The sequence below is a fragment of the Odocoileus virginianus genome, chromosome 17 (genome assembly GCF_023699985.2).
Source record: "Odocoileus virginianus isolate 20LAN1187 ecotype Illinois chromosome 17, Ovbor_1.2, whole genome shotgun sequence".
NCBI classification, from domain to species: Eukaryota; Metazoa; Chordata; class Mammalia; order Artiodactyla; family Cervidae; genus Odocoileus; species Odocoileus virginianus.
Genome location: NC_069690.1, coordinates 25,416,746 through 25,442,285, shown reverse-complemented (window position 1 = coordinate 25,442,285; position 25,540 = coordinate 25,416,746). Strand labels below are relative to the sequence as shown.

Genomic DNA, 25,540 nt, shown 5'->3' with positions numbered 1-25,540 from the left:
AATGATGGCCATTCTGACCAGTGTGAAGTGTTACCTCATTGTAGTTTCGATTTCCATTTCTCTAATAATTCTGCTAGTTCCCTTCTTACCCCTTCTTTTTGATATTCCTTCACAGTTGTGATTAAATCATGACGTTTTTCTAAACTCATATTGGAAGTATAATTTTGATCTGCTCCCTAGCAGTATGTTTCTGGTGAGAGTCCTTTTCATACAGAAGATTTTTTTGTTCTCTTCCACATGTGTCTCTGTACAGATGCAGGTGGAAAAGAACAAGAAGAATCTTCCAGGGTATGAAACTCCTGTTTTTAAGGACTGTTTTCTTAAAATGTGTTTTCCTACAACTAGAAGGAGAATTCAAATGGATTCTATTCTAAATCCTACATGCCCCTGTTTATTTCACTGGCCCCTGTCAAAGGTACAGACCTAGTCATCCAGGGTAACCCCTTGACATTTCACATGTATATTTTCCCTGGTGATTTCTCAGTTCTATCAATAGGCCCTCCTTGCCTTCTCCTTTCTTCCACGCTGCTCTCAACCCTGATTTATAATTTCTTATACAACTTTGCTGGTATTAAATGCTTTGGGCAATCAGTCAGAACTTCCCTAATTTAGGTTTAAAAAGTTTAAGAAAACCCTTGAAGGATGCATTAATTACAGGAAGAAATTTTTGTTTCAGGAAAGCATCTTTATTTTTCTTCCTTGGAATCTGAATGAGAGGACAGGAAACAAACTAAGATCTTTTTCCTACCTCCTTCCTTCACCATGCATAAACAACTTTATTATTTAATTAGATCTTTTCATTTATTTTATATATCTTTTCATTTCATTTATATGCAAACTAGATTCTTTGAGAAAGAGGAGACGGGAACAAAGGACAAAGAAGTGTAGGGCTAGGTGGACATTAAGGTAGGGCAGCTGTGGGTAGGGATGGGTTCCAAAATTCAGTGGGAATGATTCATTATGTATTCCCTAGAGTTGGGTGATGCAGCATCCCTGAGCACTGACCACTGCTTAGGGGACAATCTGTTCACCAGAGGCTGTGGCCAAGGAGGGTGGGGTACTCAAAGGGTACTTAAGGAGGGCAGAGTTTGGGAATGATGTGTGCAAGGCATCAGATGGTCACACTGTTCTCTACCATGCTGGGTCGAAGATACTCGTAGGGCAGGTCCAGGCCTGCATTCCGGACCTCAATCTCCTTGTCCAGGGCAGCCAGCTCCTCCTGGAATTGCTTCAGCACAGCTTGAGGCCCAGGGTCAGAGAAATAGCTTTCTTTGTGCTGCCCCAAGGCCACCTGACAGGGGAGAACAAAAAGGCTCAGCCTGTGGACCCCTCGGCCAAGAACACTGCTCCTTCTCCCCCAGGGCATAGGCATCCATCTCTAACCATGACAGGCTGGCGTCGGCCAAGGAACTTTATGAAGGTCTTCTGTGTTCGGGCCTGGTGCAGACTGGGCAGCGAGTCTACTATATCCTTCTCTGTCACATCCTTGGAAATGGGCGGGGGCTTCTGCATGGTGCATGGACCATTCGGGATCCAGGAGTACCAGTCCAGCTGCAGGTAGGAGAGCCTCTCAGAAACCCAGGCTGATGACCCAGGCGTTTGGTCCCCTATCTTCTACCTCCCAGGAGCCCCAGGGGGCGAGGATCACAACAGGTTACCTGGCCCTGGTGGGTGGAAGCATGCTGACCAGTGCATGTGAAGATGCACATGGTGATGAAGTGGCAGAGCTGAGCTCGGGACTCTAAGGAGATGGGGAACCTGTGTGAGGTAAGAATTTGAGGCTTTGAGACCAGGACAGGAGACAGTTGATCTCAGGCAGTGAAAGATATCTGGGGATACAGAAAAGAATTCCTGTGTGTGGTTGTGCCTCTAGTACACACATAGTGTGTATTCACATGTTTATGGGCTTGGATGAATGTTGGCATTAGGGAGACAGGGTAGGAAAAGATGAGGGAAAATAACTAAGGGAAATGTATTTGGTTCTAGAGGAAGCTCTTAGCAAGTTGCATGAGGATGGGGAATGCTGTATAAGAGGGTGAGAAAAGAAAGGGGTTGGGGAATCAGGAGTGATTAGAATTAGAATTTCTGGAGGAAGCTCTGAGTCTAGAGGTAGGGTGTCTTAAATTTTTTTTGGCTTTAAACTTTTTTTTTTTTTTTTTGCACTGAGGTATAGCCAGTTAACAACTTCTGAGTTTCAGGTGAACAGCAAAGGGATTCAGTGGTATATATGCATGTATCCATTTCCCCCCAAACCCCCCTAGGGTGACTTACAGTTTTGTGAAAAGGTATGGATTGTTGACAGATGGGTGTGAGTTGACACAAGGTCAGTGGGGAGGGATCTGGGCCTTACCCCCGGTCCTGGGCCCCCTGCAGTCCAGTCTCAGTGATCTCTCTACACCAGGCCTGCAGTTCTGGATCATCCTTCACAGCTCCATCACTCTTGTAGAAAAGACTGACCATCTTCTCTACATACCTGCTCCCCAGGGAAGTAGACACTGGGTCTCAAATGGCCAGCCTAGGACCTTCTGTATCTGCAGTCCCCCTTGTTCTCACCAGAGGGCCCACTGGGTCTTCCCTGTCCGTGTTGCTCTTACCGGCTGATGACTCCCCAGAGCCTGAGCGCATCTTGGCCATAGAGAGAAGACTTCACATCCAGGAGCCCACGGTCTGCCAGGTCATCAGGAGGGCAGAAGGAGCGATAAGTCAGACCAGCTGTGGCTCTCTGGAGAATGTCTACATGGCCGCCACTCCCAGTGCTCACCACCTGAGGGCAACCCACAGCAGAAAAATTGGTGTTTGCCATGTCAGCTGAGGGCTTCCCTGGTGGCTCAGATGGTAAAGAATCTGCCTGCAATGTGGGAGACCTAGGTTCGATCCCTGGGTTGGGAAGATCCCCTGGAGAAGAGCATGGCAACCCACTCCAGTATTCTTGCCTGGAGAATTCCATGGACAGAGGAACCTGGAGGGCTACAGTCCATGGGGTTGCAAAGAGTAGGACACGACTGAGTGACTAAGCACACAGCACATGTCAGCCGAGGGGAATGGCAGTCAGGGTCAGGAGATTCAAGCCCAGTGGCCCTCCTCAGGCCCCTTTATGAAGGAAGCTACTCAGGTGTGACACAGATCAGGGGGAGACCTTTGGTACAGGACACAGAGCTTCAGGGAGGAATGGGCTAGTGAATTCCTTCATCCTTGTACCCTCTTCCCTCTTTACCCATCCCTCTCCATACCAGATCAAAAATTCCCCATTCAGAGACAAGATTACTCCGGGCCAGCACGTTGATCTCCATGGTGTAGCGAAAGTGTGGAATCAGGAGCTGATTATGGAAGAAAGAATTGGGACACAGTCAAATAAGAGGGGTCCTAGGAGCCATGAGTGGAAAGGAGATTAAAGGACCAGAGAGAGGAAATAAACCGGGGAGCGGATGGGTCTTCATGAAAAGGAGAGAGTGCCTGTTGGATTGTATTGGGTCTGGTTAAGATTTGGGAGAAGCAAGATGAGGAACTGTCTTCTTGGGTCAAAGGTCAAAGGTTTTAGGAGTGCACTTATTTGCACAGTTTGCACAGTTTCATGTAATATATAAGAATTTTAGGAGTCGTTTGTCTCTCCTCACAAAAACTAGAAAGTTTCCTACATGTGAAATTCTGTCTTATACCTGTGTCTTATTCCTATCTACTGCCTTCCAACGCAAACTCCTCACATCCTCTTTGCCTTCCCTAGAGGTGTCACTCCTGCTCGTTCTCTCTCTGTCCTCTCTCTCATTTAGTATTGGATACTCTAAAGAAAAAAACCCTTGGCTTAAACTTAAACCACTCTCTGGCAGCATCCTCATTGCTTGCTTCCCCTCTCATAGCAAGTCTTCTTTTTTAAAAAACTTTTTATTTCATATTGGAGTATAGTTGATCAATAAAGTATTAGTTTCAGGTGTAAGCAAAGTGACTAAGTTGTACATATACATGTATCTATTCTTTTTCAAATTCTTTTCCCATTTAGGTTGTCACATAATAAGGAACAGAGTTCCCTATGCTATACAGTAGGTCCTTGTTGACTGTCCATCTTTTTTTGTTGTATGTTTGTTTTGTTTTAAATTAACTTATTTATTTTAATTGGAGGCTAATTACTTTACAGTATTGTTTTTTTGCCATACATCGACATGAATCAGCCACAGGGTACATACATGTGTCCCCCCATCCTGAACCCCTCTCCTACCTCCCTCCCACCCCATCCCTCTGGGTTGTCCCACAGCACCAGCTTCGAGTGCCCTGCTTCATGCATTGAACTTGCACTGGTCATCTGTTTTACATATGGTAATATACATGTTTCAATGCTATTCTCTCAAATCACCCCACCCTCGCCTTCTCCCACATAGTCCAAAAGTCTGTTCTTTACATCTGTGTCTCTTTTGCTGTCTTGCATATAGGGTCGTCATTACCATCTTTCTAAATTCCATATATATGCATTAATAATATACTGTATTGGTGTTTCTCTTTCTGACTTACTTCACTCTGTATAATAGGCTTCAGTTTCATCCACTTCATTGGAACTGACTCAAGTGTGTTCTTTTTTTATAGCCAAGTAATATTCCATTGTGTATATGTACCACAGCTTCCTTATCCATCCATCTGCCAGTGGACATCTTTAATATAGCAGTGTGTGCATGTCAATCCCAAACTCCCTAACTAGTCCCTCCCCCTCCCCTGCCCCGGTAACCAAAAGTTCGTTCTGTCAGTCTGTAAGTCTGTTTCTCATAGCAAGTCTTAAAGGAGCCACCTAGTATTGTCTCTACTTCCTCATATGATATTTTTCTGCTCAGCCCACACTGATCAGGCTTCTGCCACCTCCACTCCCCTGAGATAGGACTAACCAGTGGATTAACCAATGACTTCCATATCGACAAATCCAAATGTCACTTCTCTGTTTGTAACTGTGTTTGCTTCTCAACAGCATTTGACACAATCACACCTCTCTCTTGAAGCATTTTTTCCTTTTGGCTGTCCTGGTATCACACTTTGTGATTCCCTCCTTCCTCAGTAGATAGCTCTCCTCTTGCTCCTTTTCTTACTTCATTCCCTCCTTTCAATTTATAAGGGTTGTGACACCCCAGAGTTGTATCTGGGTCAAATTCTCTGCTGTAGCTACAAACCCTAGACAGCTTAATCTAGTCTTCATAATGACTTTAGATATGTCTGTTTTCTGATAACTTTAAAATCTATACCTTCAGCCACACTCGCCTTCTAAGATGGCCCACACTCTGTCTGTGGAGTGTGTTTCTCTCAAAATATATCCACTTCTTACCTAACAAAAGAAAAAAAGAAAGAAATCTATACCTTTAATCCTGACCTGTTCCAAGAACTCCAGGCTCATATATCTAACTGCCTTCCTGACTTTTTCTTTTTTTTTTAATTTTTATTGTATATTGTTTTCTTTTTCTTTACTTTTTTTTTTTTTTTGCCACACCACATGACTTGTGGGATTTCAGTTCCCCGACCAAGGAATGAACTTGGGCCTTGGCAGTACAAGCTCAAATCCTAACCACTAGGCCACCAGGGAATTCCCTTTCCTGACATTTCAAGCAGAGCTCTTAATTCTTCTCCCCATGAAGTAACAGGGCTATCCCCCTCATCTTCTCCCACCTCCCTTTCCTCCTACCCAGCACTTCGATCACTCACACCCTACTCTCCAGTCACACCTGATATCAGTCATCATCCATGTACCTCTACAGATCTCTCTGACTGGAATGTCCCACCCCTTACTATCCAACCGACAACATCCTCAGCCCAAATTTCAATTTCTTTGTAAAACCCATTCTCACTCTTTCTTTAATCCTAGGCATTTCCATAGCACTGTGTATATGTGTGTATGTGTAAACTGAGATTGCTACTAACCTAACATGCCACAAGATCATGTGTAAACATCTCCAGAGTCTGACAGTGTGAAATCTGAAGGGCAGTGAGATGCAGAATTAAGAGATGCTGAAAGGTGGCGCTAGTGGTAAAGAACCTGCCTGCCAACGCAGGAGGTATAAGAGACACGGGTTCTACCCCTGGGTCGGGAAGATCCCCTGGAGGAGGAAATGGCAGCCCACTCCAGTATTCTTGCCTGGAGAATCCCCTGGACAGAGGAGCCTGGCAGGCTACAGTCCATAGCATCTCACAGAGTTGGACACAACTGAAGCGACTTAGCACGCACACACGAAATACCTTGTAGATAGGATGCAGGCTGGGCAGGCTCCTCGTGGTGGCCACAGAAATAACCTCAGCTATCAGGTGGCCCCTCAGCAGGTGTGACTGTAGCTGGTGCAGCTGGAAATCAGAGCTCCGGACCCAGATCTTGGCAAGGAGCCAGGCCATGGGTGGATCCGAAGGCAGGAACAACACAGGTGGGGGGCATCCATTCCGAGGAGGCTGGAGCTAGAGCAGGAGAGAGACTTGGGGGCTAAGAACCTGGGTGTCCAAGTTACTAAGGAAGATCAATGACTGGGGGCAGGACACCTGGGTCCTCTCACCTGGATGACCATAGGTAAGAGTCTTCCATCAGGCTGGAGCTTCAGCATGACTAGAGGGGCTGCTACATACTGTTGCTTAAAAATGATGACATTAGGTTTGACCCCATCCAGCAGGGAGAAGTCAGCTTCAAACAGAGATCCAGTCTAGGGGGTGGGGAGCAGGGATAGATAAAGGGGTTGACGTTAGTTCTGGACCTGACCTGCCCTTCTCTCATTGGTCAGGCTGACTCCTTTCCCTATCCATCAAGTCTTTTACTTAAATGCCAATCACTGCTCCCATAACCAAAGCCCTAAATGCAGAGTTTCCACGCCTAGTATCTTTCCTCAGAGTTGGAGCTCTCTGATGTGAACTTTGCGGTTTTCCTTGTACCCCCTTCCCCCACACAAAACTCTTCCCTTATCACCCTCCTTTGGGCTTTAGCCAAATGTGGTACATTTCTGTGATCTGAATCCCCCTACCCCCCAAAAAACATAGCCCCAACTGTCTCCAGGGCTTTGTTTAGTCTGTCTTGCTATTTCCCTCCAAAAGCTTGGGCTCTTCCCTAAGGCTGAGAACTAGCTAACGAAGAAAGAAGAGATGCAAGCGGAGATGGAAGAGGAGTAATAGCAGAAGGAGTTGGTGCAGATCAGTGGTTCTCACCCCAAGATGTTGCCCCCAGCAGCAGTTCGGCAGTGCCTGAGGACGGCTGGGGGGTGCTCCTGGCAGCTAGAGGGTTGTGCCAGAGATGCCACTAAGCATTCTACAATGCGCAGACACCTCCCACAACAGGGAGTCATCTGAGCCAAAAATATCAGTGCCAAAGTTGAGAAACCCTGAAGTATAGATGGAGGAGGGTGTAGCTTAAACAGGTGCTGATAGAGGAAATGAGGGAAGGGGGAAGAGAAGAATGAGGCCAAGAGAAGGAGACTGGAATGATAGCTGGGGTGGTGGGTGAACAGATGAAGTGCAGCACCTGGAGTTCTTTCTCCAGCTGTGTCTTCAAGTCTTCCATTTCCGGAGGCAGCACCAACCGTGACGGGAGACTCGTGGAGCGTCTCAGGAGCATAGGGTTTGCCCCATTGAGGAACTGGTACCCAAATAGGGCATCATCCTTCCAGGAATTGCGGACCCGCTCTAGGGACATCAGGTGGGAGGATGCTGTAAGCTCCGAGCTCCTGATGTCACTGCCCTATTACTCTCCGACCCTCTCCCCTCTCCTTCCAGATCCCTGACGTAGAAATATGTGGGTAGGTCTGGGGAGGTTAAGGTAACTGACCAGCCAGAGGAGTTTTTCCTCGCGGGAATACTTTATTGAAGTCTTCCAGTCTTCTTACAGAATTTGTGAGATCTAATGTCCCCTTTAAGGCCAAGTCCTTCAACCTGTGGAGAGAAGGCCAGTGCAAGAAGTTCAGGAAAGAATCCCACCTTGCATCTGGGGATGAAGATGTCAGCCTTAACCTGGCACTCAAGAGTTGGACCATAAAGAAGGCTGAGTGCCAAAGAACTGATACTCTCAAATTGTGGTGCTGGGGAAGACTCGGGGGTCCCTTGGACATCAAGGAGATTAAACCAGTCAGTCTTAAAGGAAATCAACCCTGAATATTCATTGGAAGGACTGATGCTGAAGCTGAAGCTCCAGTACTTTGGCCACCTGATGCAAAGAGCTGACTGATTGGAAAAGACCCTGATGCTGGGAAGGATTGGGGGCAGGACGGGAAGAGGGTGACAGAAGATGAGATGGTTGGATGGCATCATTGACTCAATAGACAAAAGTTTGAGCAGACTCAGGGGGTTAATCAAGGACAGCGATGCCTCATGTGCTACATACAGTCCATGGGGTTACAAAGAGTTGGACATGACTTAGCAACTGAAGAGCAACAACCTGGCACTCACACTTTTGCTAGAGAGAGACTGAAGTCTAAATCCTTATCTTCACGAAATCTCTCGTTTCTGGGAAGATCCCATTGCGTATTCCCTACTATAGGCAGGATTAATCCCTCTTTCCAGAAACCCCATCTGAAGGAAGAAGACGGAATCAGTGTAAGTAGGGTGGTGGGTTTCTTGGGATCTGTTAGGGATCAAAGGCTTCCTGGGGCTCACCGGTACACCTTCCTTCTTTCCTCAAGCTCTTGCTCCCGATGTTTCTTAAACTGGTTCTGGGGATCATCCCTCACGGTCCGGGCTGGGGAAAGGGTCGCAATAGCACAGGGTCTCGGTTAACATAGCTTCGTGCTCGGACCCCTTCCACAACCGAGATGCTCAGCCCCATCCTTTCCCTTCTCCGTTTCCCTCCATCTCTCTCTCCTTTCCCTCTTACATCAGAGCATGCAGCCCACCAAGGTGCCGCCCCCTGTTTTCCCACTGCCCTCACCGGTGCCCTCGGGCAAGCAGATGATCTCGTTGCCCTGCACCCAGCGGTAGCAGGGGAAAAAGGCCTCGCCTTGGGTGCCGGGACCCTGGACCGCGATCCACTTGCAGAACCAGTCGAAACCCACCAGGCCTTTGTGCTTGCGCAGCTTCACCAGCAGGAGGCGCCCCAGGTATAGGGAGACTTCGACCTCGAGCTGCACCTCCTGCGTCACAGGGCCGCGCTCAGACGCGGGGTGCAGGGCTCTCGGAGAGGGCCCGTCAGAGAACCCTCGGAGAAGCCGGGCCTCTCTTTCCCCTCCGACCGCTCCCCGGAAGAGACATGAATCCGGGTTGGAGGCGAGGAAGAACAAGCCACTCCGAGGGGGACTCAGGCCGGCAGACGTCTCCTTTTCTCTGCCCCTCCACCCGGGCAAGGACGGGCAGCGCTTCTCTCCCAGACCTCTCGCCTTCTCTTTTGCTACCTGGCACCCCACCCGTGCCCGACCTCCTTCCCCAGATGCCCAGGGGTCCGTCGCTGCCGAGGCCCCAGCGGCCCCCCCCCCGCCCCCGCCATGTGCGCCCCTCCGCCACCGCCGCTGTCCCCATCTTCTCCACTAACCCTGATCCGTATCGGCCGCAGTATCTTCCCCAGGTCCTTCTCCCCGTGCTCGCCCACCAGCCACAGCTGCACCAGGTTGCTGGAGCCCGCCAAGAGCGAGTCTCCGGTGGCGACGCGAATCCTGTATTTGCTCATCTTGCCCGGACTTGGACCTGGGGTGGGGGACCTGAAGGAAAATAAGCCATTTATTGGGATCTGAGGCCCAGCCCCCCGAGGAAACCACACCCAGACCAGTGTCTCTGTGTGTCTGGTTTCAGGGTCCCCACTTAACACCCACTGGTTCGTCTCGCCCTCAGATGCGCAGGTCCCTGTAGTATCGGCTGCTCTTTGCCCGCAGGGTTTCTCACAGAAGCTCAGGCAGGTGAGCAAAAGAGAACAAAACTCACCCACCCTTATGCATTTGGCAAGCACTCCCTGATGCTAATTCTACTGCCTGCTAGGAGTTGAACACACACACCAGCCTGCGGATGATGACAGCTAAACAGTGTCATCACTGTTTGCCTGTCATGCCCACCCAATTTTGGTGAATAAATAAGATCAACAGGCAAGAGAGATAAGGGAGGTGGGATCATTTGAAGTGTGGGGGTGTTTTCAGTGAAGAGTGAGTTAACCATCTTGGCAGTTTTTCGAGGATGAGGATGAGATAATGCCAGATAGGTGAAACAGAGGAGTTTGTTGTCCAGACTCCTCGGCCAAGAGGAGAGAGTTTGGAATTCCCCTTCAAGTCTAGTCCTGAAGCTTCCATTGGACTTCCCCTGAATTGGGCTCCTTGGGGCCAGCACTGTAGATGGAGCACCTGTAATGTACCCGGTCAATACATTCTCTTTGCAGCCAGTTTTCCACCCCCGCCCCGCACCTCCTAATCTTTGCTCTCCGAAGCCTCTTTAGGGACCACCGCTGTCCCAGGTACAAATCCCTTCCAGATTCCTTCTTTGGATGTTCATTTCTATCCACCCATCTAAGGCACTCCATCTCTCCAGTCCATTTACCTCTTCCCTGGACATCCTGTTCCACTGTGAACAAAAAGGTTTTGAATCCACTTTTTGCTTAAACCCTGCTTCCATCTCCTCTGCTGCAATAGTTAATCAGAATAGTTGGATCAAGTGAGAATCAAAAAGCATACAGACATATGTAAACATTTAAAAATGAAGTCATAAATGTATAACTACTGGTGAGCTTCCCTCATAGCTCAGTTGGTAAGGAAACTGCCTGCAATGCAGAAGACCCCAATTTGATTCCTGGGTCAGGAAGATCCCCTGGAGAAGGGATGAGCCACCCACTCCAGTATTCTTGGGCTTCCCTTGTGGCTCAGCTGGTAAAGAGTCTGCCTACAATGTGGGAGACCTGGGTTCAATCCCTGGGTTGGGAAGATACCGTGAAGGGAAAGGCTACCCACTCCAGTATTCTCTCCTGGAGACTATACAGTCCTTGGGGTCACAAAGAGTCGGGCATGACTAAGCAACTTTCACTTTCATAGCTAGCTACTGGTCAATGTTTTTATATAGGGCAGGGAGTTTTCAAAGTAGGTCCAAAATAAGAGATTCTTTAAGTCTTTCTTACATAAACCACACCCAAGTGAGTTGCCACTTTTTATTTGATTTTTTATGGAAGTAGTTGACTTACCGTGTCATGCTAGTTTTAGATATACAGCACAGTGATTCAGTGTATACATATATATTCTTTTTCAGATTTTTTTCCCTTATAGGTCATTACAAAATACTGAAAATATTTCCCTGTGCTGTACAGTAGGTTCTATTGTTTGTTTTATATACAGTAGTGTGTATAGCAATATTTCATTATTCTTATGGCCAAGTAATATTCCGTTCTGTATATACCATGTTTTCTTTATTCATTCATTTGCACTTAGGTTGTTTCCATGTCTTGGCTATTATAAATAGGTGCACATATCTTTTTCAATTAAAGTTTTCATCTTTTCCAGACATAAGCCCAGGAGTGGGATTGCCGGATCACATGGTAGCTCTATTTTTAGTTTTTTAAGGATTCTCCCTACTGTTTTCCATAGTGGCTGCACTAATTTACATTCCCACCAAGAGTGTGGGAGGGTTCCCTTTTCTCTACAGCTTCTCCAGCATTTACTGTTTATGGACTTTTTGATAATGGCCATTCTGACCAATGTAAGATGATACCTCATTATGGTTTTGATTTGCATTTCTCTAATAATTAGTGATGTTAAATATCTTTTTGTGTGCTTCTTGGTCATCTGTATGTCTTTTTTGAAGAAATATTTTATTTCAGTCTTATACCCATTTTTTATTGGATTGTTTGAATTTTTTTGATGCTGAGTTGTATGAGCTGTTTGTATATTTTGGAAATTAGCCCCTTGTTGGTTGCAGCGTTTGCAAATATTTTCTCCCAGTTAGTAGGTTGTCTCTTCGTTTTGTTGATGGTTTCCTTTACTGTGCAGAAGCTTTTATGTTTTATTAGGTCTCATTTGTTTATTTTTTTATTGCAAAGTCTTTTGTGCAAATATCCTACAACTAACATTTCTCTTTCATTGTTGACTGGCATTTGGATAGTTTCCAGTTTGGGGATATTGTGAATAGTACTGCTGTGAACATTCTAGAGAATTTTAGCAAACATATATACATACATCTATTGGCTATATAATTAGGAGTGGAATTGCTGGGTCATGGGGTATGTATATATTCATTCTTAATAAATACTGTCAAATAGTTTTCTAAAGTAGTTGTACCAATTTATACTCCCACCATCAGTGCATGATGGTTCTGTCTGATCCACTATCTCACTCCACGGCATTTGGTATTTTCCATGCAGGTATGTTCCCTCCTAAAGAGGACAGTGGATATTGGAGAGCAATTAGCAGTCTCTGCCTCCAATAGAGAAGGAAATGGCAACCCACTCTAGTATTCTTGCCTGGAGAAGCCCATGGACAGAGGAGCTGGTGGGCTACAGTCCATGGAGTTGCAAAGAGTCGGACACGACTGAATTGACTTAGCACACATGCACACCTCAAATAGAAATACCTTAACACAGAAATTTACTCTGGGGCAACAACACCTTCACTTTCTCAAGTACTTTCCAGACAGTTTTCCCTTTTGGATAGAGAAGTAGTTTTTCATTTTGTCCCATTTTGGGACAAAAACCGCTGGGGTTTTTGTCTTTAGGAAGTGAACACCTGGGTGCTGGGTATTCTGTGGATGGGAGTAGAAAAAAATCAACGATTTTGAACACAATATTTAAATTAATATCTATTTTTAACCCTACTCTCAGTTCTCTTTCATCATACTTTGTACCTGGAATGCATGACCCTATCTTAGGATCTGAAAGAAGTATCAGCTCATCCACAATATAAGCTTCTCACCTTTCCAAGTGTGCAGCTTCCTTTACCCCACTTCATCATTCAACCCCCCATCTTCTTTCCATCTAAAAGATGTCAGAATTTTCCATTCACTTCAGACAGTCTCCAGCCCTTTTCAGTATGGGTCCTTCCTTGTTCTTTTATAATCATTTTAATAGTATCTTGGGAAGAAAAGGAGAAAAAGAGTCCTCAGTTCTTCATATCCAATCAGAAAGTCTTTTTTTTTTAATTGAGTAAATAGTTTGTTGGGGTATGATCCTTGATGGAAACTATGATTCCTGATGGAAACTTAACACTTTCTGATGGGCCATAAATATCTATTGAAGGGGAAAGAAATAGAATGAGTACTTTTGTGGACAAAAAGAAGGAACCAAAGAAGATGGGATGGAAAATGTAGGAGGGGAGTTCCTCTCCTCATATGACACTGTGAGGAGCTCAGTGGACCCAATCTCTAGTGAAACTAGTGCAAATTATTTTTGAATAACAACCATTTAAAATTTCTGGAGGGCTACCTTGGTGGCTCATTGGTGAAACATCCACCTGCTCATGTTGGAGACATGGTTTTAATCCCTAACCTGGGGAATCTCATATGCCGTGGAGCAACTAAGCCCTTGTGCCCCAACTACTGAGCGTGCTCTCTAGAGCCGGGGGGCCGCAACTACTGAGCCCACGCACCCCAGAGCCAGTGCTGCAGAAGCCACCGCAGTGAGAAACCAATGCAGCACAACTGAAGAGCAGCCCCCGCTCGCTGCAACCAGAGAAAGGCCCGCGCAGCAACGGAGACCCAGCACAGCCAAAAATAGAGAGATAAAATTTATAAAGAAATAAAAACTACTATGTATAAAATAAATAAGCTACTAGGATATATTGTACAGCACAGGGACTACAGCCAAAGTAACTGTTCAGTTCAGTTCAGTTCAGTTCAGTGGCTCAGTCTGTCTGACTCTCTGGGACCCCATGGACTGCAGCATGCCAGGCTTCCCTGTCCATCACCAACTCCCGAAGTTTACTCAAACTCATGGCCATTGAGTTAGTGATGCCATCCAACCATCTCATCCTCTGTCATCCCCTTCTCTTGCTGCCTTCAATCTTTCTCAACATCAGGGTCTTTTCCAATGAGTCAGTTCTTCACATCTGGTAGCCAAAGTATTGGAGTTTCAGCTTCAACATCAGTCCTGCTGTAAATGGAGTTATAATCTATAAACATTCTAAATCACTGTCTTCCACACAGTGAAAGTAATATAATATTGTAAACCAACTATACCTCATTTTAAGAAGATAAATATTACATACTGTTGAGAAAAATAAAATCTATATAAATTAACTGTGCAAAACAACTGTTATTATTAACAAAAATTTACTCAATATTCTTATCTCAAAATACATTCTTCCTACCTTTCCAAAGTGTTTGGATGAGTAAAAGGGAAATTTTTACTCATATGAATTTACATCAAGCCAACTATTAGTGATCATAAAAAGCCTTAAACACTTTTTACTGAGACTTTTAATTAAGACATAGAAGAACTTACTTTTAATCAGTAGAAGAAAAAATAAGTGAATCATATTTTAATCACTCTAAATTTTAAATCAAGGCAAACACTCTGGTAGTTAAGTTGTTCTGTAAATTTTGGGTAGAAGGTGGCTCTACATAGTGTCCTGGAATTTTCCAAAATGTGAACTAAAAGTACAAAATGATATTTAAGTTTATGGAAGAATTGATATATATCTTTTTTAAAGGCTAAAATAAATTAACTTTCTAAATTCCCTATACTTGCTTTATAGGTCAGATAAGTTACATTACACTATTATTTAAGAATATATAAAAGTGTATGTGTGTGTGTTAAGTTGCTTCAGTCGTGTCCAACTCTTCACAACCATCTGGACTGCAGCCCACCAGGCTCCTCTGTCCATGGGATTCTCCAGGCAAGAATATTGCAGTGGATTGCCATGCCCTCCTCTAGGGGATCTTCCCCATCCAGGGATTGCACTCGCATCTTTTACATCTTCTGCATTGGCAGGCAGGTTCTTTACCACTAGCGCCACCTGGGAAGCCCATATGAAAGTATGTGTGTGTTCAGCTAAATTGGTATTATTTAAATTAAAAAATGCAGATGACTCCCAAATGTGTGTCTAGTGTGGATCTTTTGCTGAGCTCCATACATTCATATACAACATCTCTATCTTGCATCAAACTCAAGTTTTCAAAAAATTACTCATTCCTCTCCCTCAACCCCCTCACTCTCACTGTCACCAGATCCTCACACTCATCTCTACTGATGTCTGGGGCAATGCCACTGCCCTTGACATTCATCCTGGGAATTTCCAATTGACTCTGACTCCTCTCTAACTCTCCTTAATCACCAAGCCACTTGATTTAGCCTCCTTTGTATTTCTCATGTCTATTTCTTGCCATTCCCCCTTACCTCTCCCTTATTATAATCCCCTATTAGTAATGGAGAAATACTGTCATAATTGGTCTTCCCACTCCAGTATCTTTCTCTAGTCACTAAACCTCTGCCAAGTTGATCTTTCAAATGAGCTGATCTGATAATGACACTCCTATTCTCAGCAATCAACACTGGCTCCCTGCCATCACTGCAACCTCAGAAAATCCCACTACAAACTAATTACCAATGAGTCTTCCCATACCTCAGTTTTTTTACTATGAAATGTAGTGCATAGAGATTCTGGAAGGTGATATCAGCAGAGGCAGAAATAGATTTTGGATTTTCCTGAATGTTCACATAAAAACAGACAACCAACTACATATCAAAACCAAAAGCCCATTGATTTTCCCCCCCTTTTTTGGCTGTGCTGCATGGTATGCAAGATCTTAGTTCCCTAGCCAGGGATTGAACCCGTGCCCCTTGCAGTGAAAGTACAGACTCCCAACGACTGGACTGACAGGGAAGTCGCCAAAACCCATTGATTTTTACATTTATATTTTTATATTTACAAAAATTTGGACAGCAAGTTGTCCCACAAATCCTGTAATACAAGTGAATTGGGACAAACCACCAAGATCCACAAGAACTATGAGTTTTCAGCATCTCATCTGGCAAGAGAACACAGAAGGAAGCAACAGGAAGCCTGAAAACAGGATAGATGGTAGCAGGCCAATTTGGGAACAGCAATTGAAACTACAGAGGGATTTTTCTTCCCCTACTCTAATAGCAGGTAGGTGCTCTGGCCTGTGATTAGACCTAAAGGAACTAGAACAGTCCATGAACTCTTGAAACTGACCAACTAAGGCCAGGACAAAGCTTCACACTGAGGAGAAACTCCTTGGACAAGTTCAACAAAGATGAAGGAAAGAAGAGATCCTGATAAAAGTCGGGAAGGGGAACAGATCCAGGAAATCTCAACAATCAAGACACCATGGTTGGGAATATTACAAGAAAAAAAAACAGAAGGAGATCTAGGAATTTAGAAATGCTCGCTGAGCAGAGCCTCTTCCAATAACACAGGAAAACTAAATTCATGTAGAAATGGCAATACAAAGGGAGTAAGGTGAAATGCCATGCAAAGTTACTATAAGGAAAAGAGAGAATAAAGAACAAAACTATAAGAATACATACAGAGATGTTTATAGCATCTTTATTTTCGTAATTACCAAAACTTTGAAGCAACCAAGTTGCCCTTCAGTAGCTGAGTGGATAAATAAACTGTGGTACATCCAGACAGTGGAATATTATTCAGCACTAAAGACAAATGCACTATCAAACCATGAAAAGACATGGAGGAACCCCAAATACTTTGACTAAGTGAAAGAAGCCAATCTGAAAAGGCCGTATACCATGTGATTCCAGCTGTGTAACATTTCAGAAAAGGCAAACCTGTGGGGACAGGTTATGATATGAAAATAGCATAGTTGCCAGGGATTAGGAAAGAGATAGGAATGAATAGGTGGATCACAGAGGGTTTTTCAGGCAGTGAGAAAACTCTGTATGATACTATAATGATGGATACATGTCATTATACATCTGTTCAAACCCAATAGAATAGAATGCCAAGTGTGAGCCCTAATGTAAACTGGGCTTTGGGTAACTTCGATGTGTCAGTGTAGGTTCCTCAGTTTTAACAAAGGTACCACTCTGGTGGGGGATGCTGATAATGGGGGAAGCTGTGCTTGTGTAGGGTTAGGGGTCTATGGGATATCTCTACTTTCCTCTCAGTGTTGCTGTGAACCTAAAACTATTCTTAAAAAATTGTCTTTAAAAAACGGTACAAAATAACATCATTACAGAAAATGAAAGCATACCAGAAAGACGATCAAAAACCAGAGCAAGGGCTCAGAACAAATATTAAAACTTATAATTAAGAAAATTTTCAAGAAATAAACATGAGCAAATACAATGCAACATATTAGAGTATAATATATACCTAAGAAAATCAACCTAGAATGACCAGCACTAAGACATGATCTGATAAAATCACTGACCTTTAAAGAAAAAGAAAAAAAGATATTTGATGCATCTAGACAAAAGGCATATGACTTATCAGGGAAATATAATTAAGTTATCATCAGACCTTTTTAACAGCATAGTAATGTACTATGTCATTTTAGTTAAACTCAAATTTACCAGAATTGCCTCCCCTCTGTGGTTCTGGATGAGGGTTGATCAAGAGAAAAATTTGCATAAGATTTGGAAAGCTTAAGAGAAAGAGCAGCTATTTTGTTGTTGTTTTCACACTTGGAGGGTTGGAGGAGGGCCCCAGGCACTGTGCCAACTCATGCACATTGCTGCTTGTCTGCTGGCTCACCTTATCGACGTAGGATATCACCTGGGACCACAGCTTCTTCAAATTCCCACCAGATCACTCCCTTCAGCTCTTTAAGTCCTGGGCCAGCAGCATACAGAGCTCCATGGTGAATGCACTAAGTTCTCTTGTGGGTCTTCACACCATTGACACTGACAGTAGAAAGAGATATATACATGTTCCAGTTTGTCTTCACAAATTCCAATTTGTTCTTTCTTCCACTTCACATCTAAATTTCCATCTGCTAGCTGAGCTGGCTTTTAGAGACTTAAGTCTCTACACTAGTCACAGAGGCAGCAGACACACATAGTCTTTTCCAACAGCTCCTTCAGTTGTGTAAGGTCTAATCCCTGTATTAATCCCTCATTCTGTATCACTCACAGGATTCTGCTTCTCTGATTGAACGCTGACTGATACAACTGATGCTTTGTACCAAAAGAAAATGAAGAGATATATTTAAGACACTCATAGAAAGAAAATGTGAGTTAGGGATTTTAGATCTAACAAAACTGGTTTTCAAATATAAAAGATCTAGACAAACTATTATCAAAATGCAAGAAGTTGGAGAATACTGTTCCTATGAGTCCTTCCTAAACTATCCGGTACTAGAAAATGACCTTGAGGGAAAACTAAAACAAACTTGCTTTAGTCAGAACTGGTGATAAGCATTAAACTGATTGTTACTTGTAGAACAAAATAAGGATTAAAAGGAAGATGTTATAGATTTTTAACTGAAGTAGCATTGACTCACAATTACTCAAGTTACAGCAAAGTGATTCAGTTAACACACATCTCTATATACTGTTTCAGATTCCTTTAACTATTGCTGCAAGTTATTATTGGGCTCCCCTGATGGCTCAGTTGGTAAAGAATCTGCCTGCAATGCAGGAGACCCACGTTCGATCCCTGGGTCGAAAAAATCCCCATGGAGAAGGGAAAGGCAACCCACTCCAGTATTCTTGCCTGGTGAATCCCATGGTCAGAGGATCTGGGTGGGCTACAGTCTGTAGGGTTGCAAAGGGTCAGACACTACTGAGCAACTTTCACGTTCACAAGACATTGAAATAGGTCCCTGTGCTATACAGTTAATTCTTGTTGTTTATTTTATATGTAGTAATGTGTATCTGTTAATCCCAAATTCCCAATTTATCCCACCACCCCTTTCCCCTTTGGTAACCATCTGTGAGTCTGTTTCTGTCTTATGAATAAGTTCATTTGTATCATTTTTTATATTCCACATATAAGTGATATTGTGTGATATTTGATCTCTCTTTCTCTGTTTGGCTTACTTTTCTGTTAGTATAATAATCTCTGGGTCCATCCATGCTGCTACATATGGTATTTATTATTCTTTTTATGGCTGAGTAGTGTAACATTGTATATATGTACCACATCTTCTTTATCCATTCATCTGTTGATGGGCATTTAGGTTGCTTCCGTGTCTTGGCTGTTGTATATAGCGCTGCTATGAATATGATATGCATATATCTTTTTGAATTAGAGTTTTCATCTTTGTCAGATACATGCCCAGGAATGAGATTGCAGAATCATAAGGTAGCTCTATTTGTAGTTTTTTAAAGAATCTTCATACTGTTTTCCACAGTGGCTGCACCAGTTTACATTCCCACCAACAGTGTAGGAGGGTTCCCTTTTCTCTACACACTCTCCAGCATTTATTATTTGTAGCCGTTTAAATGATGTCTGTTCTGACTGATGTGAGGTGATACCTCGTTATGGTTTTGATTTGCATTTCTCTAATAATTAGCAGTTAAGCACCTTTTCATGTAGGTTAGGGTCTTGAATTTGTACAGCCATAGAGTTCTGGGTGGGCTACAGGTGCTGTTCCAGGCTGGGTGGGGAGGGAAAGGGAGAGACTCAAAGAGACTCAAAATGCTAATTTTTGCATTAGCAAATGCAAAGATTATACCTATGGGATGAAAGCTGATAAATCTGCAGGAGTTTTGAAGTAGCTATGCTGGTCATTGGTTCCTATTTCAGTATCTAAAGCTGCTGAGTTTATTTCGAGGATAGCCAGTCACTGACCACAGTCATTCCTACTGTATCATTACTATTAGCAGACGTTGCTCTTCTTCCTCGTTCCTAACTGTATCCATATGTGTTAGCTTTGCTGGCCTGGATGGGATGAAATATATACACAGCCTTTCTAAGGTGCCCCCCAAAGTCTGGGGAATCTGCTTGTTACTCTGTTCTTTCTTTCCTGGCAAAAGGAATGATGACAACATTAATGTAGGCTTGTAAAAAGAATTAAATCTGGATCAGAGCAAGTCTCTTGATCTAGCTGCTTGGTTGTGGAAAATAACACGGGACAGAGGTGTTGAACTGCACCATGAATAGGCAATCAGCAAAATCCAGTAACTCCACTGGTCAAACAGCCTGGGTTCTCCAACATAAATTGTAAGGGTAAGGGGGAAAGAGGGAAGGAGAAACTATGGGGTAAAGGAGATGTAAAAGACATATCATGTTTAATTAATGAGCAACACCACAGTGTTCACACATGCACTCTTGAGTGATAAAACCAAGAAGTGCAATGAAATGATGGCTATAAAAGTCAGTAAGTTAGTTACTTTTGAGAGAAAGGTATGTGGGGAGGAAGGAGTTGTGATCAAGGTTGGTTTGTCCTGTTTTGGTCAAACATTAGGGTGACATCTACTTGATTATAAGTACCTCGGTGGTGGCAGAGACCACATGTCAACTCATCTTCATCTCCCAGAGCACAGAGACAGTAAGTAATAACCGCTCAATACATATATATTAAGTGAGTGACATGTGATTGGCTTGTATTTCTTTTGTCTGTCAAGGAAGTATCCCTGCTTTGTTCACAGTTCCATTGGACAGACACGTTGCTTTTTTTTTTTTTTTTTATAGCATGCTTGTCTAATCAGCCCAGCCAGTAGGCAAGGATGTCTAGGGACAAAGTATAATCCTGCCCAGGGTCACACTGCTGGTAGGTGCTGTGTGGATCCAGGATTGGACAGAGGAACCGGCTACAGTCCATGGGTTCACAAAGTTGGACACGACTGAGCACACACGTTCAATCTTCCTTCTTCCAGGACTGGAACCTAACAGAGCCTGTGTTCTTAACCACCACTCTTCTGAAATCCTGTGATGGAGAGACTGTAGGAAGTGGGAGCCTCTGAGTCCATCAGGGACTCCATTCCTCTGTCTTGGATTTCAAGTATCTATTCAGTCACTCAATTTTTGAATAATGAAATCTTTTTTTTTTTAATGTAAAAATGTATATATAAAATAAATGCACGATGCTGCTGTTGTCATTTTGCCCCAGGATTGTGATCACTGTGTAAGAGTCCCCAGCCCATCCATAAACTGCAGAAGGAAAATTCAGGCCCTTCTGGCCACTCTCATTTTATTCACAGGGAGGCAGGAAGTGTTCAAAGTTCTTAGGCCAGCTCTGAAGTCCCCACAGCTAGCCTGTTTCTCTTGTCTTTATGGGCACCCTGAGGTTCCTCCATCTAGTACTGCTTGGTAGTCAGCAGGTGGCGCACAAAGCTCAAAGTAGGCTAAAGCGCCTTCCCGGCTTTGTCAGTTATCTTTTGAAGATGGGGGCTTCCCAGGTGTTGTCAGTCGCTCAGTCCTGTCTGACTGTGACCACATGGACTGCAGCACACTAGGCTTCCCTGTCCTTCACCATTTCCCGGAGTTTGCTCAAACTCATGTCCATTGAGTCGATGATGCCATCCAACCATCTTGTCGTCTGTCATCCCCTTCTCTTGCCTTCAATCTTTCCCAGCATCAGGGTCTTTTCTAATGAGTCAGTCCTTTGTATCAGGTGGCCAAATTATTGGAGCTTCAGCTTCAGCATCAGTCCTTCCAATGAATATTCAGGATTGATTTCCTTTAGGATGGACTGGTTGGATCTCCTTGCAGTCCAAGGAATCAAGAGTCTTCTCCAGGACAACAGTTTGACAGCATCAGATCTTCAGCCCTCAGCCTTCTTTGTGGTCCAACTCTCATATCCATACGTGACTACTGGAAAAACCATAACTTTGACAAGACAGATCTTTGTTGGCAAAGTGATGTCTTTGCTTTTTAATGTGCTGTCTGGGTTTATCATAGCTTTTCTTCCAAGGAGCAAGCACCTTTTAATTTCATTTCTATAGTCACTGTCCACAGTGATTTTGGAACCCAAGAAAATAAAGTGGGGAAAGGGTGATATAGAGCAGATAATTAAATGATATAGGGCAGGATGGTTAAATGCCCTGGGACTCAAGCAGTCAGGTTCACTTCTCATAGATGAAGCACATTGTCCGTCACTGATGGAGGCATTACTTCTTTTTATCCCCCCTTAAGATGTATTTATTTATTTTGACTGTGCTCGGTCTTCGTTGCTGCGTGGGCTTTCTTTAGTTGCAGGGAGCAGGGGCTACTAGTTTCAGCGCGCAGGCTTCTCACTATGGTGGCTTCTCTTGTTTTGGAGCATGGGCTCCAGAGCTCAGGTTTCAGTAGCTGCAGCTCACAGGCTCTATGGGCTCTAGAGCGCTGGTTCAGTTCTTGTGGTGGACCAGCTTAGTTGCTTCGCAGCATATGGGATCTTCCCAGACGAGGGATCAAACCCACGTCCCCTGTGTTGGCAGGCGAATTCTCAACCAATGGACCAGGAGGAAACCCCAGGAATTGCTTAACTGAGAAGAAAGGGACTCAAAGTCCAAGTAATGGTGGAAATTCAGGCATCAGGAGTGTGTGCATCTATAGCCCAAGGTCAGGGTGAGCAGGAGAGATGGGGTGGAGAGGACTGGCCCCTTTTGTTGGCTTTACTGTTCCTCCCCAGTCACAAATGCCTCTCTTCAGCTTCCCTATAGCTCAGATGGTAAAGAATCTGCCTGCAATGCAGGAGACCTGGGTTCAATCCCTGGGTTAGGAAAATCCCCTGGAGAAGGAAATGGCAATCCACTCCAATATTCTTGCCTGGAGAATCCCATGGACAGAGGAGCCTGGTGGGCTACAGTTGACGGGGTCACAAAGAGTCAGACACCACTAAGTGACTAACACACACACTGTTCCTCCCCAGTCACAAATGCCTCTCTTCAGCTCATAGTTAAGGATGGATCTACCTTCACAGAGACCAACATTATGCCCTGGGATGCTGCGTCTCTGATCCACGATGCCCAGTGGCCCCCTCTCTCCCTCTCAGATCCTGGCCCTGGCTCAGCACCACATTTCTCTGGCTCCTAGCCTCTGCTTCTGGACTTTGTTCTGAGCTTGGTTCCCAGATATCTGTGTTTCACACACTGTTACCAGGAGATCATGTCTATTAGAGTCAAGCTGGGTGCCCTGAGCCCCAGCATCCATTCTGGGGTCATGACTGGAATTGCACCACCATGGCCAATGGATTGTGTGTCTTAGCTTGGTTCTCTGACATAGGTTCTAACAGTTTAGGTCAGGAGGGCAGATCCTGGGTGGAAAAAGGAATGTCTAAGTGCTCTCCACCAGCCTGGACTACTTCTCACCTTCAGGGAAACACTGGTGCTTCAACTTTCTAAGCACCCTGCTTCCCCAGTGAGAGCTGTGAATTTTGAATGACTGGTTTGCCTCCAATTGGCAAGAGGAAGTGGATTGAAAGTCCTTATTAACCTTTTCCTGAAGATGCTCCTCCTCCCTGGCTTAGCCTGGTGTTACCACCTAACTAGAGGAAGACCCGGATTTACAATAAGATAATAATTCTCCCTCAGACTCACTCCCTGTCGCAGGATAGGTTAGACATCTGGGAGCCTCACCAAATGTGGAGAGTCACTACTCTCCTTCCTCTGCTCTTTGAGAGTTGACCGCCACCTAATGTTGCTTTTAAAAAGCTGCTAGTGGACTTTCCTGGTGGCCCAGTGAGTAAGAATCCACCTGCCAATGTAGGGGACCCTTGAGCTGCAGCTACTGAAGCCCTGCACCCTAGAGCCTGGGCTCCACCACAAGAGAAGCCACCATATTGAGAAGCCCGTGTTCCACAACAAAGAGTAGTCCTCGCTCGCTACAACTAGAGAAAGCCTGCACCCAGCAGTGAAGACCCAGTGCAACCAAAAAGAAAGAAAAAATTTTTATGAAGATAAGAAGCTGCCAGCCAAGCTCCAAATGCTTTGCTTCAAACACTCTTATGTAATAGAATGTTTATTCATATCCAAAACAGTTATGTTATCATTGCATGTTATATTACTTAGTCATTTGGGTTATTGCCTGGAAAGAAAGTTCATAGGAACTTTATTTTCTACTCTCCCCGTTAGGTGAAATTCCATAGTTAAGTGTATATCCAAGAAAGGGAGTCAGCTCCTGGCATTGGTCCTGTTAGAGATGAACCTCCCCTCCCTTCCTTTTCACTGGCTTAGACACAATGGAGCCACCTCACTAGAGGAAGATCCCATACAAGAAAACCAACCAGCAACTCTCCTCAGGACCCCCTCCTCAACAAGAGCAAGTGCTCAGAAAGGGACCAGTGACATGTAAATGTAAACCACACCTAAGTGCATACCAGATTCTGGAAGAGAAAGTTTGCATGTTGAGAAGATCAGAGATATTTTGTTTATAACTGTCAACACAATTCCAAGGACTTTTCTGGGAAGCAGATTTTGAGGGTAGCCAGCCAAAGGAAGAGGAGCATTATTTTACATCAAGCTGAAATTGTTGATATAGGTGGGCTTAACAGAGATTCTGAGTTCAGTAGGTTGTGTCACATGTGAGTGTGATTCTAATAGCTTCATAGATTGAGCAGTAAATTGCCAGGTACAGTTCTGGGTGATATAAAGGAAGTTTAGATGCCATAAAACCTGGGCATTTTGCACAGGAAGAAACTAAGACCCAGAGACATAAGAATGCTGGGTTAGGTCCAATATATGTCCCACCCATTCTCACACTCTGTCCCCTTATAGGACCCAGAATTTTCTCTCCTCACTGAGACTAAGAAATTCATCAGTATGGGAAGCATTGTATGTGTGTGTGTGTGTGTGTGTGTGTGTGTGTGTGCTCCATCGTGTCCAACTCTTTGCGACCCCATGGACTATAGCCCACCAGGCTCCTTGGTCCATGGGATTTTCCAGGCAAGAATACTGGAGTGGGTTGTCATTTCCTCCTCCCTGACCCAGAGATAGAACCCAAATCTCCCAAGTCTCCTGCACTGGCAGGCGGATTCTTTAACTGCACACATGGGAAGCACATGGGAAGTATTGGTTCTTTTAAATGAGTTTTACTGGTTCTCCTAAAAGTATATATATATATATATATATATATGTTACTCAAGAAGATAGCTGGAAGCTGTACAATGACCATGCTTTCTTTCCTCTGCTCTGTAAGTTTTAATTTCACTAGTAGCCTCCATATAAAATAAAACTACCCACTCAGTTACCTCAACTTTGATTTAGATTAAGGTCTCATAAGCAATTAAGAATTTTAGAAAGTACTAGGACTTCCCTAGTGGTCCAGTGGCTAAGACTCTGTGCTCCCAATGCAGGGGGCCCAGGTTCTACCCCTGGTCTGAGAACTAGATCCCACATGCCACAACTAAGAATTCACAGGCCACAAGTAAAGATCTCAGATGCCACAACTAAAACTTGGCAAGGCAAATAAATAAAAACTTTTAAAAAAGAATTTTAGAAAGTATGCTTAAACTGCTACCATAAAACATAATCATATTGAGAATCAGCATTCATCAGAAAAATTGTTGGCCTTCAGTTGCAAAGTCATGTCCAACTCTTTGTGACCCCATGGACTGTAGCACACCAGCCTCCTCTGTCCTCCACCATCTCCCAGAGTTTGCTCAAATTCAAGGGGATGCAGTTGGTGGTGCTACCTAACAACCTCCTCCTCTGCTGGCTCCTTCTTCTTTTGCCTTCAGCCTTTCCCAGCGGCAGGGTCAGAAATATATGCCATCTTAAAACTTTCTACCCAGATAGTATAAATGGAATAACTCATAACTACACATATTTTTCAATTTTATCTAATACTTGTAAGAGCTAGTTTATAAATAT

General features: G+C 44.2%; 1 protein-coding gene and 1 long non-coding RNA gene across 4 annotated transcripts in view; one reads left to right on the top strand and one right to left on the bottom strand.

The window, feature by feature from the left end:
• The window catches only part of LOC110150102 (uncharacterized), a 107,627-nt gene that overhangs the window by 63,982 nt on the left and 18,105 nt on the right, over positions 1-25,540 (top strand). The gene's annotated exons all lie outside the window — the stretch shown is intronic.
• LOC110150170 (polyunsaturated fatty acid (12S)/(13S)-lipoxygenase, epidermal-type-like) lies at positions 680-9,834 on the bottom strand. Of its 3 annotated transcripts, XM_070478961.1 has the most exons (15): positions 9,732-9,834; positions 9,455-9,620; positions 8,858-9,059; positions 8,587-8,668; positions 8,380-8,502; positions 7,763-7,866; positions 7,460-7,620; positions 6,507-6,650; positions 6,202-6,411; positions 3,231-3,317; positions 2,595-2,764; positions 2,351-2,473; positions 1,659-1,758; positions 1,384-1,551; positions 680-1,291 (listed from the first exon to the last, which is right to left on the bottom strand). In XM_070478961.1, the coding sequence occupies exons 2-15, from the start codon at positions 9,587-9,589 to the stop codon at positions 1,112-1,114; spliced, it is 1,989 nt and encodes a 662-aa protein (XP_070335062.1). In that variant the 5' UTR covers positions 9,590-9,620; positions 9,732-9,834; the 3' UTR covers positions 680-1,111. The 3 variants fall into 3 exon arrangements, with proteins under 3 accessions (XP_070335062.1, XP_070335064.1, XP_070335063.1); XM_070478963.1 differs by lacking the exon at positions 2,351-2,473; XM_070478962.1 differs by lacking the exon at positions 3,231-3,317.

Excerpts from the sequence above, each read along its gene's own strand:
- LOC110150170 (XM_070478961.1), bottom strand. The coding sequence starts at position 9,589 with ATGAGCAAATACAGGATTCGCGTCGCCACCGGAGACTCGCTCTTGGCG. Across the intron at positions 3,318-6,201 it reads GCCTGCATCCTATCTACAAG|CTCCTGATTCCACACTTTCG; the intron begins GTATTTCGTGTG and ends TTCCATAATCAG. Across the intron at positions 1,759-2,350 it reads CAGGGGGCCCAGGACCGGGG|GTTCCCCATCTCCTTAGAGT; the intron begins GTAAGGCCCAGA and ends TACCTCACACAG.